This window comes from Lissotriton helveticus, chromosome 5_1 (genome assembly GCF_964261635.1).
Source record: "Lissotriton helveticus chromosome 5_1, aLisHel1.1, whole genome shotgun sequence".
NCBI classification, from domain to species: Eukaryota; Metazoa; Chordata; class Amphibia; order Caudata; family Salamandridae; genus Lissotriton; species Lissotriton helveticus.
In genome coordinates this window covers 8821970-8843189 of record NC_136065.1, presented here as the reverse complement: position 1 = coordinate 8843189, position 21220 = coordinate 8821970, and the positions used below count along the sequence as shown (strand labels likewise).

Here is a 21220-nt window from a genome sequence, read left to right as displayed (position 1 = left end):
GTGGACCTGAGAAGGGGGTGGTTACACCCCTTTCCCTTTGTCCAGTTTCGTGCCAGAGCTGGGGCTGGAGTGCCCAGCAAGTGGTTTGAACCGGGCTATGCATGGAGCACCTTGTGTGCCCCAGGCAGTGTCTAGATGCATTCACTGAATGCAGCCCTCCACGCCCCAATACACAAAACCCCTGTCTGGGGAGGTGCTGGCACCTCCCTGGACAGGAAACCTATTGTCCAGGCTGCCCTTGCTGGAGTTTCCCCAAGCAACAGGAGGTCAGACTCGTGTCTGTGGCAGCAGCATCCATTTTGTGATGCTGAGGCTCTGTTCAACTTTAACCGGGTAAAGCAGTAACTTACATGTCTTTTCCCTCTAGAAGGGTGGAATGCTACCCCCCCTGCCAGAATTGGCGGGGGCCGGGGGTGTAGTATTCCAAAGTGTTTGACACCTTACACAACATGTTTTGATAAAGCCAAACCAAAGTTAGCATTAACTGCGAGGATTATAATGCACTTAAAAGTATATGGTATGGCTATATCATAGAACAGCTATAAGGAGATGGGTCCAAAAGCTGCAGAGGGGCTCAGCTCATGCCAGAGCACCCTCTCACATAAAACCAAGCCTCCAGGATTGTCGAGGCCTACCATAGGAGTGGCTTATAGGTGTATATGTGTCTATATATAAAGGTAGATATAGGTATACTATATCTTAGTAAGGGGTGATTACACCACCTTACCCAGGCTGTGGGAACAGACCTGTGGTGTCAGTTTGCAAGGCAAACCAGGGGTGGCACAATACATGCTGCAGTCCCTGGTAGGCCTAGGGTGCACCTATGCCCTGGGTGCCTATGGTACACTATACAGGGGCTCACAAGGGTGACCCAGGAACCAAACTGGTATGTGCCTAAAGTACATGGTATCAATGTAGAGAGAGAACAGCTGGTATGTGGGTCTGATTAGCAGGCCCACAGCCACATTAAAGTCGTAAAACCAGAGAATCACAGCAAAAAGTGGGGGTGACCATAGGAAGCAGACCCTTCTCTCCTACAATCGGAAACCCTGCCGATTGGGACTGGGCACTCGAATTTAAAGCTGTACCCTAACTTTTAGAGGGAACCCATAAGTTCAAAGTACATCTGTCTGTAGTTGTGTCTTTTTCTGGCACTTTTACTGTGGGTTCATTGTGGATGACAGGCATCTCATAATGTCCTCTTGATTTGTACATTGGATTCAGAGCATCTCCTGTCCCGGGCGGTGCTGATGCTGGCTTCATCTCCTGTCCCGGGCGGTGCTGATGCTGGCTTCATCTCCTGTCCAGGGTGGTGCTGATGTTGGCTTCATCTCCTGTCCCGGGCGGTGCTGATGCCGGCTTCATCTCCTGTCCAGGGTGGTGCTGATGTTGGCTTCATCTCCTGTCCAGGGTGCTGCTGATGTTGGCTTCTGCTTCTCGGGGTATCAAGACACAGGATCCAGCCTATGGGCAGGCAGCTCGTCGCCAGATCTCATCAGATTGCAACCGTACCATGTCTGCGGCCAAAGCCTTTGGTCCGAAGTCTCATCTCCCTCTCCACTGACCCCTGGGAGGTGAACACAAAGAACACTCCCTGCACCATTGAATGGTTTGTGGCGTCAGACCTTAAGGCACACGATGTGGCTTACAGTACCGTACTCCTATTTTATGCCATCCATTACCAACATTCACCCAGGTCTCAATATGCCAAGTGTTGATATCAATGCCTAGATGAGCCGTGCTGCAGAACATCTGCCAGTTCAAGTCCTCACATAACAGCCATTACTATCATATGCAGAGGTGTTTTAAGGCTTGGGCAAAGTGGGCTCTGGCCCAGGGCCCCAAACTTTCACCCTCCAGCCCCGATAGAGGCAGCTCGTTCTGCAGAGTCTTACCCGGGTGACCTGGATTCATTATTAAACTGACTGTTTTAAATGCTGTTTCCTTTAATTTATTTTTAATGTGGGTGATGTGTGAGATTCTATTACAGACATTTTGCAGAGAAATGTTATGTTTATGTTTCATTCAACGCCCATAAAAAAGTTTTTTAGATCAAGACACAGCCTCACGTATGAGAAATGGGAGATTATTTGCAGTAATGTTTGTGAGCTGCTGCTGTGTTCCAATATTGAATACACACGTCACTATCCCTGAATATTAGATTTAAACACATTTAAAATTTGGACATGTGTGCGTGTGCACTGTCAGTGACCCGGCCAAAAAGAGCTAAACAGGTCACATGGCCAGGGCCACACATACCCTTTATTGCTATCATGTGCCCACTTGGGTACTCAGAAGGGTCTCTGGCCATATGCCAGGTATTGCCACGACATGCCCACATCCTTCTCTAGCAGGTACTGCTATTATAGGCCCAGATGGGTGCTCCTGTTGAGAGCAAACAATCTACGCCGTAGATAAGCAGTTACTGCGACAGCATTCTCTCTTAGGCGTCATAGGGAGGCATTTCTATCTCCTGCCAGATAGTGCCATCTTATCCGGAAGAACTCTGGCCAGGTGAAGCAAAAGGATCATAGGATGTAGAAGGCATCAGAAACTATCAGAGAACTTCATTGGCTTTCCATCAGAAATAGAATAAAATTTAAAACTCTCTGTATAGTTTAGAAGGCCTTGCATAACCAGGGACCAGCCTTTCTAATCCAAAACCTCACTCCCTACCGCCCCTCCAGATCTTTACGATCCTCCAATCTACATGAGCTAGTGGTACCTCGTACCAAACTTGTGTCAGGGGGAGACAGAAGATTTCTTGTGTCAGCTCCTAAACTTTGGAACACTCTGCCACATGCCATTAAAATTAGCCCCTCGCTCTGGTCTTTTCGTAAACAACTCAAGACCTGGCTTTTTAATCAGTAATCTCAACCCCCCCTCTTTGGTTAAATACGGCAGATATCCTAGCGCCGAGATGCCCAAGGGCCTTCGTTCGCGCTCTATAAATGTTGTAAAATAAATAAATAAATAAGGGGTGATGGCCTGTCACCTATCATAAGTAAATGAAGGGCAAAAATTTAATTTCGGAGGATTCAAACAGAGTTTGTGGGTGGGTGGGTGCGGCATCCTCCGAGTCAGCAGGGTGTGAGAGTTGTCGACCATGCATGGTGGAAACTGCAGGTGCATCTAATTCTGATAAAATGCACACCCACTAATCGACTGCACCCCCTTTTGTAGTCCTACATGAGACTGGGCCTGATTTAGACATTGGCGGACGGGTTACTCCATCACAACTGTGACGGATATATCGTCCGTCGAAATATAGATCCATTATATCCTATGGGATTTGTATTTCAGCGGACGGGATATACAACACAGTTGTGACTGAGTAACCCGTCCACCAAGATATAAATCAGGCCCTTAGTGTTCATTCACTTTGAGGATGTTTTGTAATAAAGTATAAACCTTTTCTAACATTTCTTCTCTCGTTCAGCTTCCTTGGACTTTGTTCTGCAAGTGCGTTGAAGACATTGGCTGCTCCTCGCCATGGGTGGACTCGTCTTCCTCCTGGCCTTCATCCTTGGTGACGTCCTCTTCAGTGCCTCAGTCACTCGCCTCCTCCTGCCCCTTTACCCCTTTGAGCTCCTCAGCTACATCTGGCTCTTGGCTTTCCTCAAACTCCTGCTGCTCCTCGGTGTAGTTAGCAGACTCCATGGAAAGTTGGACCTCGCCGGAGGTGGCTTCAGCACTAGGACCATCTCACTGTGGCCGGTGGTGGCCTCCCTCACACCTCCTGTCTATGAAACCGCCAAGCTCCTCGCCCTCCGGGGGCCGGTGGAGATGCACTCCGGGGTGTATCTGTCTCTGTTGATGGTGCTCGCCTCAGGTGTGGCCGGCTGGATCTGGGGGCTCCTGTGGCCCTGTCGGTCTCACAAGGATGGAAAAGGAGACCCTTCTGAGGAGAAGGGACGTCTCAAGGCCTTGGCGGCCTTCAGCAAGCTCTGGCACTACTCCAAGGAGGACAAGACCTACCTGTCTGGGGCATTCCTCTTCCTGATGCTTGCTGTTGTCGGTGAGTACATGCATGTGTGTGTATTGTGTTTGTGTGTGCTAGTGTGTGTGTATGCAAGCATGTGTGTGTTGTATATGTGTATGCAAGCATGTGTGTGTGTGCATGTGCAAGTGCATTTGAGTGCCTCACTGTGTTTTTGCAAATGTGTGCGCCATTTGTCCATTGACTGCCTTTGTGCAAATGCATGTACGTTTCTAGTTGCACGCCTGCATGTGTTTGCGTGTGTAGGAGAGTAGGGTCTGCTATCCTATGGTCACCCCAAATTTTTGCTTTTTGCTTCACTGGTTTTCGACTACTGAGGCTGTGGGCCTGCTGATCAGACCCCCAGCCTGCTGTTCTCTCACTAAATTACTGACACATGTGCTATAGGCACATACCAATTGGAAATGGACTCCTTGTCAGCCCCTGTAGAATGCACTATAGGTGCACAGGGCACAGGAGCCACTAAGGCCTACCAGGGGCTGCAGCATATCTTTTGCCACCCCTGGCTGGTTCTTAAATTGACACAACTGGCTGATCACTCAGCTGGGGTAAGGTGGTGTACACACCCCTTGCTTAGATATAGTATACCTATGTCTAAACCTATATCTGGACACATGTAAACCTGTGAGCCACTCCTATAGAAAGGCCTCATCAATCCTGGAGGCTGAGTGCGTGGTTTTATGTGAGATGGAGCTCTAGCATGAGCTGAGCCTGTCTGCAGCCGTCGGGAACAAATCCCTAAGCTGTTTCAGGATAATGCCATACCATATACTATTAAGTGCCTTATAATCCTCGCGGTTATTTAGCAACTTTGGTTTGGCTTTATCAAAACATGTCGTGTAAGGTGTCATACGCTTTGGAATACCATCCCCTCGCCAGTTCTGGCGACGGGGATGGCATTCCACCCCTCTAGAGGGGTAAGACATGTTACTTTACTTTAATGCGGTTGATTTCTCCAAAGACCTTAAGATCCACAAGATGGATGCCTCTGCCACAGACAAATGTCTGGACCCCTGGAGCTGACCGAAACTCAGTCAAGGGGGTCCTGGACAAAGGGTTTCCTGTCACAGGAGGGTGTCACCGCCCTCCAGACAGGAGATAGTGTATTGTAGCAGGGAGGTTTGAAAGAAACCAGACACTGCTTGGGGCGCACAAGGCTGCCCCTTGCATAATCCGGCCAAACCGGTTCTGGGGCACTCCAGCCCTCGTGCCAGGGCGGCCTGGATCAAAGGAAGGGGGTGTATCCACCCACTTCCTGGGTCCCACCCATAGGAGGGGACCTAGCAGGTAATCACGCCCACCAGATTCGAATAAGAGTGGGAGCAGTGCCAATGCACATCAGATTTCCTGGAAGAAACATTAGAAACGAAACTCTGGACCCTTGGACTCCCATTTCAACTTGGAAGCCCGAAGAATCTCCCTTGTGGTCAAGGAGTGACCACCCTGCAGCAGCAGGCACCATCCAGCCCTCGACGTCTACTTAGTTGCAGTTCCCGCCGGAACTCGAGCGACTGAGATCGACGAGATCAAGCCTGCCCAGCTTCTAACAGCCCGATCCACAGTCCCTGCAAAGCTGAGACCCGTGGAGGCGACCGGAAGCGTGGGGCACGCCATCTTGGATTGACCACGAGACGCTGACCGTGCAGCCCACGAGTGACCCTCGAAGCTGTGCACCGGGGTTTGAGAAGCCCCCACCCTGAGCTACTCCTGAGCCGAAGTTCAGCCCTCCACACTCGACGAGTGCTGCGTGGGGCCCTTTGGCACGAGTTGGCTCAACGCGTTGGCCCGGTCACTTGCCAGCTGGCTTGTGGTCCCTGTGCCGACGAACTACCGAAGAAGACTTGTGATTCTGGTTGCTCCACATCCACACCAGCTCCTCTGAAAAGGAGCCCCGACTCTGACCTTCCTGGTCCGAGTGAGAAGCAATCTTCCGATCCCGCGTGGATTGCTCTTACCAAGGCTTGTTTGCTCCAAACCGGAAGCCGACTGCACCGACGGTGAGAGCCTGCGTGGGACAGATCGTGACCTGCTCCTGGACGTCGCAGATGCCCCAGAGCCCACGTGACAGCGGAGAGAAGCTCCTCGACGACCACCTGATTGCGCCCGACATTGCCTGGTTCCGTCCTGGTTCCACCCTGGTCACTGCTGAGTGACCCAGACTCTGTCCCCTCTGCTTTCAGGTACTCTACAACTTGAGTCCACCCTTGGACTCCACCGGACACTTCATCTTCAACCCGCCTGCAGCCCTTTCAGCTTCAAGCACCAAGAGCCTGCGAGTCAAAACCCGACGTCACTTCGACCCTGTGCACCCACTTCCTGTGGGTGAGGTAACTTTGCTCCGCCGGTGTTCCCACACTGGTGCACACCTCTAGGGTCTGTGTGTTAAGTTTTGTTCTCCTAGGTTCAGCGGAAGTGTCCTTTAACTTTAACTCTTTGACTTTTACGCACCATTGGTTAACATTGGTGCATGCGTGCGCTTTCCGCACATCTCCCGAATCCCGAGGGCCATTCCCGACTTCAGCATTGCTTGTCCTGACTGCTCCCAGCGATTCCCTAGGCCCTAGGCCTAACCACTGTTCGAGTGGCCTCTCTTATACCACTTGTTTAGTATATGGTTTGAGTGGCCACCCGCCCTCATCCATAATTGTGCAACTTGTATGTTTTAAACAGTGCTTTTGATTTAACGCTTGTGCCCCTTTATTCATAAAGAATACTGGGGATTGTTTTTAGTAATAAATACATATATTTTTATAATATATACTTGTGTGGTGTCCTTTCATTTGGTATTACAGGATTGTATGTGGTAAAACAGCTCGCTTAACACGACCTCTTAAGTTAAGCCTTTAGGCTGCTTAGTCCATGCTACCCCTAGGATAGCTTGTCTAATAAGGTTGACTTACAACCAGACACCATAAGGGGATTGTTTGGTCAGGTAGTAGGTGGTTCCAGAATTGGAAACATCCCCTACCAGGCCAACTTCTCACATTGGTGAGCAGCGGTGCGGATTTGAGCTTGCTGTTGTTTTACCATTGCAATCTTTATATCAAATTGAAAGATCACATCAAGTACCTCTAGGTACATATAAAATCAAAAGCTTAGCATATTAAGTTCTACTGAACTTAGTAGTTGTAGGTTGAAGGGAGTAGCACACCCCTGACTACAACTCACTAGCAAGGTCCAGTAGGAAAACACTTAGTGTAGGTAAGTGCACCACTTACACCTCACTAGTAACCATGTCTGACACAGGAAAGGCCTCAGGGTCTAGTCCTGCGACAGTTGACCCTACCCAGGCAACTTTTGGATATGACAAGTTAACCCGCAGAGACTTGATTGCCTTGTGCAAAGCAAGAGGGTTAAAAAGGGGCAGAAACCCCACCTGCCAAATCCTGGTAGACATCCTAGAACAGGATGACTTAGAGAAAGTGAAGGAAGCTTCCCTAGAAACAGGAAATGGAGGGAACCCCCCTGTAGTTGATCCCCCTGAAGAGGAGGAGGATGATGAAGATGAGGACTCAGAGGTTGAGGACTTGGAAGTACAGGATCAGGGTAGCCAGGTTCCAGTTGGTAGGCTTAGCCAGGCCAACTTGGACCTACTGGGGAATGGAGAGGGCCTGCCCCTCCCCAGAACCCAACATGTGATTCTCCCAGGCAACAGAAGAGTGAGATCTCCCTCAGGGGACTCTCATATTTCTAGTGCCTCCAGAGACTCAGAGAGAGGCATGAGTGCTTCTCAGAAAGCTGAGCATAGGGCTAGAATGATGGCTGTCAAACTCCAGATAGAGAGAGAGGAGGTAGCCCTGAGTCAAGCTAGACTCACCTTAGCTCAAGCTAAACTTGCCTTGGCAAGAGAGCAGAAATTGAGTGGCTTAGATGCCACTGGTGGCAGCAATTTTCCAAGAGAAAAAGACAGGGCCTATGATAATAGAAACCTGACCAAAATTGTGCCCCCCTTTAAAGAAGGGGATGACATCCACAAATGGATGACTGCTCTTGAGAGAGCCTGCATGGTACAGCAGGTTCCTGAGGATCAGTGGGCTGCAATTTTGTGGTACTCCTTTTCTGAGAAAGGGAGGGACAGGCTCCTCACAGTTAGACCTGAGGATGCCAAAAACTACTCTGTTTTGAAGAGTGCTCTCATTGAAGGGTATGGCCTAACCACTGAGCAATACAGGTTGTTGTTCAGAGACACCCAGAAAGCACAGACTCAAGACTGGACTGATTTCGTTGAGTGTTCCACTAAGGCTTTGGAGGGTTGGTTGCAGGGAAGTAAAGTTTCAGACTATACAGGATTGTACAATCTTATGATGAGAGAACAGATCCTTAATAACTGTACAAACCAGCTGTTGCATCAATACCTTATTGACTCTGATCTGACCTCTCCCCAAGAATTGGGAAAGAAGGCAGACAAATGGGTCAGAACAAGGATTAAGCAGAAACCCCAGAACCAAGGTGGTGACCAGAAGAAAACAGACCAGAAGGGTGGTAATCAGAATCAGAAAGATAAAGAAAAAGACCAGAAGTCTTCAGGCCCCCAAACTAATAGTAAGGAGGGTGGTTCCCAAAATGGTAACAAGAAAAAAAAGAACAAAGGTCCAAAGACACCTTGGTGTAATACCTGCAAATCAGTTTCACACTGGGGCAGTGAGTGCACCAAGGCAAATCCAGTTCCCACCACTACAGCTCCTAAAGCAACTGCAACCCCAAGTACAGTAAGCAGTGGTGGAACACAGTCCAAGGGTGTAGCTGGGTTGACCCTGGGTATTGAAGTAGGATCTGGCCTAGTCAGAGTCCCTACACAGGCAGTTCTCCTGTATGATGTGGACATTGAGTTGCCCACTGCAGTAAGCCCCACTAACCTGGGCAAATACAGGCAGACTCCCTTAATTAATGAGAAACTGGCTCAAGCATACAGGGACACATGTGCCAGTGTCACCATGGTGACACCTGACTTTGTGGACCCTGGACAGATTGTACTAGGAGAGAGCTACCTAGTAACCAACGCCAGCAACTCCACTACCTCCCATAGTGTGGCAGTTGTGAACTTCTCCTGGGGAGGGGTTGATGGCCTAAAGAAAGTTGTGGTGAGTGCAGACCTACCAGTAGACTGTCTGTTAGGCAATGACCTTGAAAGCTCAGCATGGTCAGAAGTGGAGTACAGGACTCATGCAGAAATGCTAGGGATTTCAGAGCATGTCCTTGCCATGACAAGGGCTCAGGCTAAGAAGTGCCTTCCTGAACCAGTGGTGGATCTTGAGACAATAGACCAGCCACAACCCAAGAGAAGGAGCAAGAGAGGAAAGGCCTCGCCTTCCACCTTGCCCCAGGTTGAGGATCAAGTTTCAGAGGAAACTGATTCTGCAGTCCAAGAGGAGACTGTCTCTGAGGAGCTTGAACCTGACCAGGTTGAGTTTCTGGGGACAGGGGGACCCTCAAGGGCAGACCTGAGGCAGGCTCAATTAGATTGCCCTTCCCTTGAACCCCTCAGACAGCAGGCTGCTGCTGAGGCTGCTGGGGATGCCCAAGGTACCCATACTGTGTATTGGGATGAGGGACTCCTTTACTCAGAGGCTAGAGCCCCCAAGCCTGGCATGACCAGGAGGTTGGTGATACCTCTGCAGTTTAGGGGATTCCTCCTTACCTTGGCCCATGATATTCCCCTTGCAGGACACTTAGGCCAGAACAAGACGTGGGACAGGCTTGTTCCACACTTTCACTGGCCTCACATGTCAGAGGATGTCAAGGAGTTTTGTCGCTCCTGTGTCACTTGCCAAGCCAGTGGTAAGTCAGGTGGCACAACAAAGGCCCCCCTAATACCACTACCTGTGGTGGGGGTCCCCTTTGAGAGAGTAGGAATTGATATTGTGGGTCCAATGGACCCCCAAACAGCATCTGGGAACAGATTCATACTGGTGGTAGTGGATCATGCCACCAGGTACCCAGAGGCTATTCCCCTAAGGACCACCACAGCACCTGTGGTGGCAAAGGCCCTCATTGCAGTTTTCTCAAGAGTGGGCTTTCCTAAGGAGGTACTATCAGATAGAGGGACTAATTTTATGTCCAGCTATCTGAAAGCAATGTGGAAGGAATGTGGAGTAAACTATAAGTTTACCACCCCATATCATCCACAGTGCAATGGGCTTGTGGAGAGATTTAACAAGACCCTTAAAGGCATGATAAAAGGATTACCAGAGAAGCTCAGGCGGAAATGGGACATTCTTTTACCCTGCCTGCTCTTTGCTTACAGAGAGGTCCCACAAAAGGGGTTGGCTACAGCCCTTTTGAACTTTTGTTTGGCCACCCTGTAAGGGGCCCATTGTGTTTGGTGAAGGAAGGATGGGAGTTACCTCTCAAAAAGCCCAAACTAGACATAGTGGACTATGTACTTGGTCTCCGCTCCAGGATGGCGGAGTACATGGAAAGAGCATCCAAAAACCTGGAGGCCAGCCAAGAATTGCAGAAGGCTTGGCATGACCAAAAGGCTGTGCTGGTAGAGTTCCAACCAGGACAGAAGGTATGGGTACTGGAGCCAGTGGCTCCAGCAGCACTCCAAGACAAATGGAGTGGACCCTATCCTATTATTGAGAAGAAGGGGGAAGTCACCTACTTGGTAGACTTTGGAACACCCAGGAGCCCTCACAGGGTAATCCATGTGAATCGCTTGAAAGCATTTGTGGACAGGGAGGACATGAGCTTGCTCATGGCCACAGATGGGGAACAGGAGGAAGAGAGTGACCCTCTCCCAGACCTGCTTTCCCAGAACCCTGATGATGGTTCAGTTGATGGAGTAGCCTTGGCAGGCAGCCTCACTGACCAGCAACAGATGGACTGCAGACAAGTTTTGCAGGCCCACAGGCATTTGTTTTCACTCACACCCAGCCAGACTGACTGGTGTACCCATGTTGTGGACACTGGTGACAGTCTGCCTGTCAAGAATAAGATCTACAGGCAACCTGACCATGTCAGAGACTGCATCAAGGCTGAGGTGCAAAAGATGTTAGAGCTTGGAGTGATTGAGCCCTCTGAGAGCCCATGGGCCAGCCCAGTAGTCCTGGTGCCAAAACCTCATACCCAAGATGGAAAGAGAGAAATGAGGTTTTGCGTGGATTACAGGGGTCTCAATGCTGTCACTAGGACAGATGCTCATCCCATTCCAAGAGCAGATGAGCTCATTGACAGATTGGCTTCTGCCAAGTTTTTGAGCACATTCGATCTGACAGCTGGCTACTGGCAAATCAGACTAGCTGAGGAGTCAAAGGCCAAGACAGCATTCTCTACCCCTAGTGGACATTATCAGTTTGTGGTAATGCCCTTTGGTTTGAAGAATGCACCTGCCACTTTCCAAAGGTTGGTGAACCAAGTCCTTACTGGGTTGGATGACTTTTGTGCAGCTTATCTGGATGATATTGCTGTCTTTAGCTCCACCTGGGAGGATCACCTGATCCACCTGAAGAGAGTTTTGGAGGCCCTGCAAAAGGCAGGCCTAACTATCAAGGCCACTAAGTGCCAGATAGGGCAGAGTAAGGTTGTGTACCTGGGCCACCTAGTTGGTGGAGGCCAGGTCCAGCCACTGGAGAGCAAAATCCAGGCCATACAGGACTGGGCTCCTCCAGTTACCCAGACACAAGTCAGAGCCTTCTTGGGCCTGACTGGGTATTACAGGAAGTTTGTGAAGAACTATGGGTCTATAGTGACCCCATTAAATGACTTGACATCCAAGAAGATGCCAAAAAAGGTTCAGTGGACAGTTAGCTGTCAGAAGGCATTTGAAGACCTGAAGAAGGCCATGTGCTCTGCACCTATCCTAAAGAGTCCTGACTACTCCAAACAGTTCATTGTTCAGACAGATGCTTCTGAGTTGGGGGTGGGAGCTGTGCTCTCACAACTTAATCAAGATGGTCAAGACCAGCCAATTGCTTTCATTAGCAGGAGGCTGACTCCCCGAGAGAAACGTTGGTCAGCCATTGAGAGGGAGGCCTTTGCTGTGGTTTGGGCATTAAAGAAGTTGAGGTCCTACTTGTTTGGAACTCACTTCCTGGTGCAAACAGACCATAAGCCCCTCTTGTGGCTTAATCAGATGAAGGGTGAAAATCCCAAACTACTCAGGTGGTCCATTTCCCTACAGGGGATGGACTTTACAGTGGAGCACCGCCCAGGGACTGACCATGGTAATGCAGATGGTCTCTCCAGGTACTTCCACTTAGAACATGAAGACTTATCTGGTCAAGGTTAGTTTAATGTCCCTGCGTTTGGGGGGGGGGTTGTGTAGGAGAGTAGGGTCTGCTATCCTATGGTCACCCCAAATTTTTGGTTTGCTTTTTGCTTCACTGGTTTTCGACTACTGAGGCTGTGGGCCTGCTGATCAGACCCCCAGCCTGCTGTTCTCTCACTAAATTACTGACACATGTGCTATAGGCACATACCAATTGGAAATGGACTCCTTGTCAGCCCCTGTAGAATGCACTATAGGTGCACAGGGCACAGGAGCCACTAAGGCCTACCAGGGGCTGCAGCATATCTTTTGCCACCCCTGGCTGGTTCTTAAATTGACACAACTGGCTGATCACTCAGCTGGGGTAAGGTGGTGTACACACCCCTTGCTTAGATATAGTATACCTATGTCTAAACCTATATCTGGACACATGTAAACCTGTGAGCCACTCCTATAGAAAGGCCTCATCAATCCTGGAGGCTGAGTGCGTGGTTTTATGTGAGATGGAGCTCTAGCATGAGCTGAGCCTGTCTGCAGCCGTCGGGAACAAATCCCTAAGCTGTTTCAGGATAATGCCATACCATATACTATTAAGTGCCTTATAATCCTCGCGGTTATTTAGCAACTTTGGTTTGGCTTTATCAAAACATGTCGTGTAAGGTGTCATACGCTTTGGAATACCATCCCCTCGCCAGTTCTGGCGATGGGGATGGCATTCCACCCCTCTAGAGGGGTAAGACATGTTACTTTACTTTAATGCGGTTGATTTCTCCAAAGACCTTAAGATCCACAAGATGGATGCCTCTGCCACAGACAAATGTCTGGACCCCTGGAGCTGACCGAAACTCAGTCAAGGGGGTCCTGGACAAAGGGTTTCCTGTCACAGGAGGGTGTCACCGCCCTCCAGACAGGAGATAGTGTATTGTAGCAGGGAGGTTTGAAAGAAACCAGACACTGCTTGGGGCGCACAAGGCTGCCCCTTGCATAATCCGGCCAAACCGGTTCTGGGGCACTCCAGCCCTCGTGCCAGGGCGGCCTGGATCAAAGGAAGGGGGTGTATCCACCCACTTCCTGGGTCCCACCCATAGGAGGGGACCTAGCAGGTAATCACGCCCACCAGATTCGAATAAGAGTGGGAGCAGTGCCAATGCACATCAGATTTCCTGGAAGAAACATTAGAAACGAAACTCTGGACCCTTGGACTCCCATTTCAACTTGGAAGCCCGAAGAATCTCCCTTGTGGTCAAGGAGTGACCACCTTGCAGCAGCAGGCACCATCCAGCCCTCGACGTCTACTTAGTTGCAGTTCCCGCCGGAACTCGAGCGACTGAGATCGACGAGATCAAGCCTGCCCAGCTTCTAACAGCCCGATCCACAGTCCCTGCAAAGCTGAGACCCGTGGAGGCGACCGGAAGCGTGGGGCACGCCATCTTGGATTGACCACGAGACGCTGACCGTGCAGCCCACGAGTGACCCTCGAAGCTGTGCACCGGGGTTTGAGAAGCCCCCACCCTGAGCTACTCCTGAGCCGAAGTTCAGCCCTCCACACTCGACGAGTGCTGCGTGGGGCCCTTTGGCACGAGTTGGCTCAACACGTTGGCCCGGTCACTTGCCAGCTGGCTTGTGGTCCCTGTGCCGACGAACTACCGAAGAAGACTTGTGATTCTGGTTGCTCCAGATCCACACCAGCTCCCCTGAAAAGGAGCCCCGACTCTGACCTTCCTGGTCCGAGTGAGAAGCAATCTTCCGATCCCGCGTGGATTACTCTTACCAAGGCTTGTTTGCTCCAAACCGGAAGCCGACTGCACCGACGGTGAGAGCCTGCGTGGGACAGATCGTGACCTGCTCCTGGACGTCGCAGATGCCCCAGAGCCCACGTGACAGCGGAGAGAAGCTCCTCGACGACCACCTGATTGCGCCCGACATTGCCTGGTTCCGTCCTGGTTCCACCCTGGTCACTGCTGAGTGACCCAGACTCTGTCCCCTCTGCTTTTAGGTACTCTACAACTTGAGTCCACCCTTGGACTCCACCGGACACTTCATCTTCAACCCGCCTGCAGCCCTTTCAGCTTCAAGCACCAAGAGCCTGCGAGTCAAAACCCGACGTCACTTCGACCCTGTGCACCCACTTCCTGTGGGTGAGGTAACTTTGCTCCGCCGGTGTTCCCACACTGGTGCACACCTCTAGGGTCTGTGTGTTAAGTTTTGTTCTCCTAGGTTCAGCGGAAGTGTCCTTTAACTTTAACTCTTTGACTTTTACGCACCATTGGTTAACATTGGTGCATGCGTGCGCTTTCCGCACATCTCCCGAATCCCGAGGGCCATTCCCGACTTCAGCATTGCTTGTCCTGACTGCTCCCAGCGATTCCCTAGGCCCTAGGCCTAACCACTGTTCGAGTGGCCTCTCTTATACCACTTGTTTAGTATATGGTTTGAGTGGCCACCCGCCCTCATCCATAATTGTGCAACTTGTATGTTTTAAACAGTGCTTTTGATTTAACGCTTGTGCCCCTTTATTCATAAAGAATACTGGGGATTGTTTTTAGTAATAAATACATATATTTTTATAATATATACTTGTGTGGTGTCCTTTCATTTGGTATTACAGGATTGTATGTGGTAAAACAGCTCGCTTAACACGACCTCTTAAGTTAAGCCTTTAGGCTGCTTAGTCCATGCTACCCCTAGGATAGCTTGTCTAATAAGGTTGACTTACAACCAGACACCATAAGGGGATTGTTTGGTCAGGTAGTAGGTGGTTCCAGAATTGGAAACATCCCCTACCAGGCCAACTTCTCACAGCGTGTAACATATTTCCCGTAGGTGCTGTAAAACAATCCCTCTCTACAGACCCATCAGTAAGGCCTCTCCCTAGGGTTGGAATGGGGCAGAAACTAGGGCTAGAGCTCTTGGCGCCCGGGGAAGTCCCTGAGTTTGCCGCCAGTGCAGATAAGAGCCGGGAGGAGTGGACAGGGCACAGACGACGGGGAAAATAAAATTAAAAAGAAAGAAAACCTCTTTCTTTAACCCCCCAAAAAGTGTTGCGGGGGCGAACCTCCCCCCGTTGCTACACCGATGGCTGGGAACCAAAATAAAAGTGGCCCCCATTAATGAATTAGATAGCTAAAAACGTGGTCCATGTTTGTAAATTGGGGCAGGTTTGAACTTGTGAATATACGCTGTATAAGTGTTTCACAATGTATGGATGACTGCATGGATTAGAGCTTGCAGCAGGCAATGTTTGTTATAATATAAACCAGCCCAGCAGACCATAAAACAGGCCCACAAACATACAAAAACGCAGCCAACTCAGTGACGTCTCAGACTAACCCATCATCACTGCCTAATTGACCTGTAGGCTAGTCTAACACTGGCCCTCCCTTTAACAGTTTACAGACTGACGAATCTAGGCATCGGACCAGAGGAAGAACTGTCATGGCCGACCAAGACTCTTTGGGCAAAGTTGGGTTCTCTCTTGTGTGTATCCTCGAAGAAATGATTCTGAAACCCCTGCAATGAGTTTAAGTTCCTCTTTGTCTTTCCTTACTCTGGCTTGCATGGATGATGTTACCAGCATGTGGAGTGCTCCAAATACTAACATACTGCTTGTATAGTCCAGGACCCCTCCTAGGGGAGCCCTGCGCTCTCGTCATTGCTCCCAGTGACATAGAAACATAGGTTTAAGTCCTCTGTGTTTGAGCTCTATATCCCTTATTTTCACAAGACGGAATTGTGTTTTAAAAACTGGAGCCATATCTGAGCTCTTTACACCTGCTTCAATCAAGCAATCAGTAGATTTGAAGAGCACTTCCTGTCACCCTTGAGGCTATCGAGGCACTGACAGGGTCCAGTAGATTAGCTGAATAGCCAGGTCTTCAGGGACGTTCAGAACTCTGAAAGAGACGGGGAGGTCCGTAGATGAAAGGGTAGCTCGTTCTATGTCTTCTCTGCTAGGTAGGAGAAGGAGCGACCTCTGCATCTGCTACATCCGATAAGGGGCGTGAGGGTTAGAGAAAGGGACATGGAGCAGAGGTGTCAGTGACGCTGATGGAAGTCCAGGCGGTGGTTGAAGTAGGGGTCTGCAGTTGTGTAGGGCCTTGTATGCGTGGGTCAGGAGTTTGTCGGTGTTGAGCATTCTCGGTGCAAGCTGCCCATCTGTGGAGTTCATGGCCTCTGTTTATAGAACATCAAGCTGACCACCTAGCTTTGGGTAGTGCTAAAATAGGTTTTTATTAAGTTCACCTTCTCAAAGTGGGAGTGGGTGTCTTCTCCTCATGTACCCCCAAGATGCAGGGCTACGGTGAATACTGCGATTAAGGAATGCCCATAACGTACCACAGTAGAACATATGGGGTGTTCACAAGCATGAGGGGAACAGGAACATGTCTGATGCACAACTTTACCCCACCCCCTTTCTTTGTTTCCATAGCAGTCAACATTCCCTTTTTTCTGAGAAGTATCAGTGAGTCAGTAAAAATTATGTTTTTAAGATTATAAGACCACAATCTTGCTTCATGTCTGTGGTGTAACACACCCAGGGAAAGTTTGTGTCTGTTGATTTATGTGACATAAACTCCGAAGTGACATAAACTGTCAAAGGCTATGTGTGTGCTAGTACCGCTTGCTCAGGTCCTGCTTGTTTGCATCTGATATCATCCAGGAATATGACTCTGTGTCCATTGTCCTGTGTACATTGATAGTAAAAGAACTTTCTACCTGCTTTCCGAATCCACCCGATGCAATTAACGATGGAAAATAATAATGCATGGGTGATCTTTCACTCCCGTTTTTATGAGGAACTTCCAGCTTGGAAACCTTCTCTATGTTGGGTACAACATTATGAGCATTGCGGGCTCGAAAAACAACTTTGGAATTGGTTCAAACCCAACCTAGCCATTCCAATCATGTCTGAAGTTGGCACCTCATTTCCAAACTGTTTCTGTTTCTCGAGGCATTCCACATTATCCCATCGCTGTTGAATATCTATCCAAAAGACTGAGTAATTTTATAATTAATACAAGTATATTGTACTCTCTGTAGGCTGAAGACATCCAGGTATATCTGAAGGTTTATTCTCACGATGATGTCTCCTTACTCTGGGCAAAACACAGCCTTGGATACACCTCAAATTTAACACAAATATGGCCAAGGCCCTGATTCACAAAGGGCCTCTGTACTTGTGGCAGAGGCCACACAGTCCAAGAATTTCGACTTTTGTGACATGAAAATCACACTTACTTAATTTACAGTAAAGTCCATGATTTTGAAGGATAGTTAGTATTGTTGTTACATGTTTTTCGTGCATACTTTCTGATTCACAATAAATCAAAATATCATCACTGTAGACGATAACAAATTTGTCCAGGAATTCTCGCAAGATGTCATTGAGAAAAAATTGAAAAGCTGCTGGAACGTTGCAAAGTCCAAATGGCATAATCATATATTCAAAAAGACCGTACCTGGTTTTAAAAGCAGATTTTCATTGATCACCAGCACACATTGTGACCAGGTGATATGCCCCCTTAAGATCCAATTTGGTTGAGATACAGGCAGCTGTAACTTCATCTAATAATACCGGGATTATAGGAATTGGCTATTTGTTTTTGATTGTGATTTTATTTAGTGCTCTGTAATCAATGCACGAGGTCAACTCCCCATTGGCTTTAGACACAAAAAATAATGTGGACGCTGCAGGGGATTTAGATAGCCTTAGTTATAAACCCATTCGATCGGTAGTGATCTAAGTAGTCTCGTAAATGATTGTTTTCTTTTTCAGACAGAGCATATTTTCGGCAATTAGGAATTACAGATCCTGGGAGCAAATAAATTTGGCAGTCATAAGGGCGATGTGGAGGAAGAGTATTTGGCTGTTTTTAGTTAAAGACATCGCCAAATGATTGATATTGTGCTGGTAGTTGGACGTCCATTTCTGCTGCGGTTGCCACTGAATGTTGACTAAATTCTATTTGTTTTTGAAAGCAGTGTAGTTCACAGTAGTGAGACATACTGACGATAGGTTTTGACACCCAGTCTATACTAGGGTTGTGCAATTTAAGCCAATGCATCCCAAGTATAAAACCATATTGTGGGGCACTAATGAGATTGAACTGAAAGAGTTCTGTATGGCTTTTGACCCTAATGTCAAATTGTAAAAACACTTGGTTTGCATGGTCATTGGACCGGAAGACAAACACTCCCATCCACTGTTTGCACAAGTTCTGGTCTTTTCTTTTTTTGATGAGGTAAATCCAAAGTTTGTGCTTAAGCATCGTCTACAAAGTTGCCAGTGGCTCCTGAGTCTCTGAGCACAGTAATGGTATGTGTAAGTTCTAAGGACACTATTAATGTCATTTTTAAGGTTAAATGTGTTTCATGTTCATGGAAGGTTGAACTTATTGAAGGGATTTGCCAACCACTCGAAAAAGTCCCCTCTTCATCTTTTGAGTTAACTTGTTTTCCATTTTGAAGTCTATAGTATTGAATGTTTTGTTTGTGGGCTTCAGGGTTTTAGTTTGATGAGACAATCTGTAACAAAATATCCTTTTTTGCCACAATACAAGCATTGTACATTTTTAAGTCGTGCTTCTTTCTCTTCTTTAGATAGGTAAGATCGTACAGTACCTATTTCCATAGGTTCGCTTTGAGTTTTTTGTGTGTTAGTGTTATTGAAAATTTTAGGACGTTCAAACTGTGGAATTCCCCGGTCAGGACGACAACGATCTCCTTTCCTTTTCATCATACAATGGTCTATAGGAAGGGTCAGATTAATTAAGTCTGTACAAGCTTGGGGTTGTGCATCGATTTGAGCTAGAACGTCCTTCAGCTCATCTTTAAGGCCTTGATAATAAATGGCTGCCCTTTTTTCTTCCGGCCTTTCCGTTTCAGCCACTATGTGGTTCAAATGTGTTAAGTAGGTAACTAATTCACGATTACCCTGCTTTAATTCCAATAATTCTTTGTCCGCTGAAGTAGCCCTAGCAAATACCTTTTCAAATTCCTTTAAAAAAGACTTCCAATTACACAAAATTGAGTTGTCACCACGAAATAGAGGTACAGCCCAATCAGCAGCGCCCCCAGCTAGATATGAAATCAGGAACACTACTCGTGATTGAGCACCGGGAAATGAAGAAGGTCTACATGTAAAATGTAATTCAATCTGGGTTAAGAAAATCTGTGTTTTACCGGGATCTCCAGAGTACCGCTCTGCAGATGCCAAAGGGATTTGTGGTGGTAATGTGACTGCGATATTTGGTATAACTGTACTTCCTTGACCTGCTGTGTGCAGCACACTAGGATATTTTCCTAAGGGGACATCAAACGGGGTTTTCTCTGGTGTTCCTCTGATATCTACTTTGTGTTGCAACTGAGTGACCTTGTCTGCAAGTGCTGCTATGGTGGCCTTAGAGTCCGCAAATTCTCGCTGAATCTGACCTAGGGCTTTCAAAATATCATATAAAGAGGCCATTTTGACAACAAAGAGATCAGGAGGTATTAATACCATGGGTTTCCTATTCTGTCACACTCGATTCCTCAGGATCTCTTTGTTGACAGAATGTTCCACAAGTGCAGAGACGACCCCACAACTGCGGGGCCTCTGCCACGAGTGCAGAGACGCCCCCACGACTGCTGTGTCTTCACCACGAGTGCCGAGGCCCTATGTGAATCAGGCCCTGCACTTCTACTTGCCTCTTCACACAAGTCCTCTACCCAGTGCTAACCTCAACTCTTTGCCGACTGTAACTGATGGTGCCGGATCTCTTGGCCTCATCCTCGATAGCTGACTCAGTTTTCACAAATGTGCACCAATGACACGGCTAGAAATGTGCACCATCGGTTCAGACTTACCAAAGGGAATAAAAAGTTATTTCCAGAACCACACTGGAGGAAGGAAGTTAGGCTTTGATTCTGTCCAGATTGGGTTATGATTACACTATCACGCTCGATTCCTCGGGATATCTTTGTTGACAGAATGTTCCACCTCCAGGTAGCTTCACGTCCGTTTGCTTTTATTGCTCAGACTATTGGAGTGGCCAGGTGAGGGAAAGGGTGTTGGGAAGGGAAGTGCTGGGAGGGCGACTTACAGGGAAAACAGCCACTGATTATTCTCATTGTTTCTAAAATTGCCTTATTGTTTTTATATTGATAAAGTTTGTTTCTAAATTTACTTGAACCTCTGTGGCAGTAAAGATGGAACAGAATTATTAAGGAAAGAGTAGATATTATTATATATTAAGTTCCCCTAGAAGATAAAATATACAATACCATAAGATGATCATATAAACAAATGCACTAAGGCTCTAAATATTCTATACTCAAAATTACTATTGTGTGCTTATTTCACCTACCAGGTCTAATAATGTTGATGTCTTAAACCTCAGGGGTAATACCTAGGAAGATGAAAAGTCATAAACAGTTAAATCACTATTCTGACTGTATAGTTCTTCTTTTTAAAACACAAAAATGATATTGACCATGTCTTGACAATACAGATTAACAGAATGCAGGAACTACCTAGCACATCCGGTAATATGGAGGAGTGTGGCTCAATTGTTAGAGCGGCAGACCTTGATGCAGAGTTCTGGCCCGGGACCAGGGTTCGATTCCCGCCTCGGCAGGGTCTCGGGCTCAATTTCCTCGGACCTGTTAATTCTCGCCTCGGTGCCTATTCTAATCACGGGCCCCACGCTGCAACTCTGGGCAATAGCTTGCTTAGCCTCCACACCGGCCCCAACAGCGCTAAGGATGCCTGGCTTCACCCTGGGGCTGCCCAGGAGTGGACACTTCACAGGGAAAGCCAGGAGGGGTTCCACAGCAGTATAAGTATCAGCGCCAGGAAGCCGAATAGGCGACACCGCAAGGTGACCGTCTGGTGACAGTGCGCTCTATAAGTACCATGACATTTACATTTGACATTTACATCTTTAAAGTGTTCCCTGTCATCTCCACGGTTCTGATGCTTTATCACTAGAAACACCAGCTTTCACCACAGAACACAACTCTGCAGACTGTGA

At 48.1% G+C, this 21220-nt stretch overlaps 1 protein-coding gene across 1 annotated transcript in view; it reads left to right on the top strand.

Moving 5' to 3' along the window:
* The first annotated feature begins 3445 nt into the window (after window positions 1-3445).
* Window positions 3446-21220, top strand: part of LOC144752890 (antigen peptide transporter 2-like) — a 141776-nt gene continuing 124001 nt past the window's right edge. Inside the window, exon 1 of the mRNA XM_078640716.1 lies at window positions 3446-4018. Coding sequence (XP_078496842.1) covers window positions 3493-4018 — 526 coding nt within the window. The 5' untranslated portion in view covers window positions 3446-3492. The remainder of the gene's footprint in view (window positions 4019-21220) is intronic.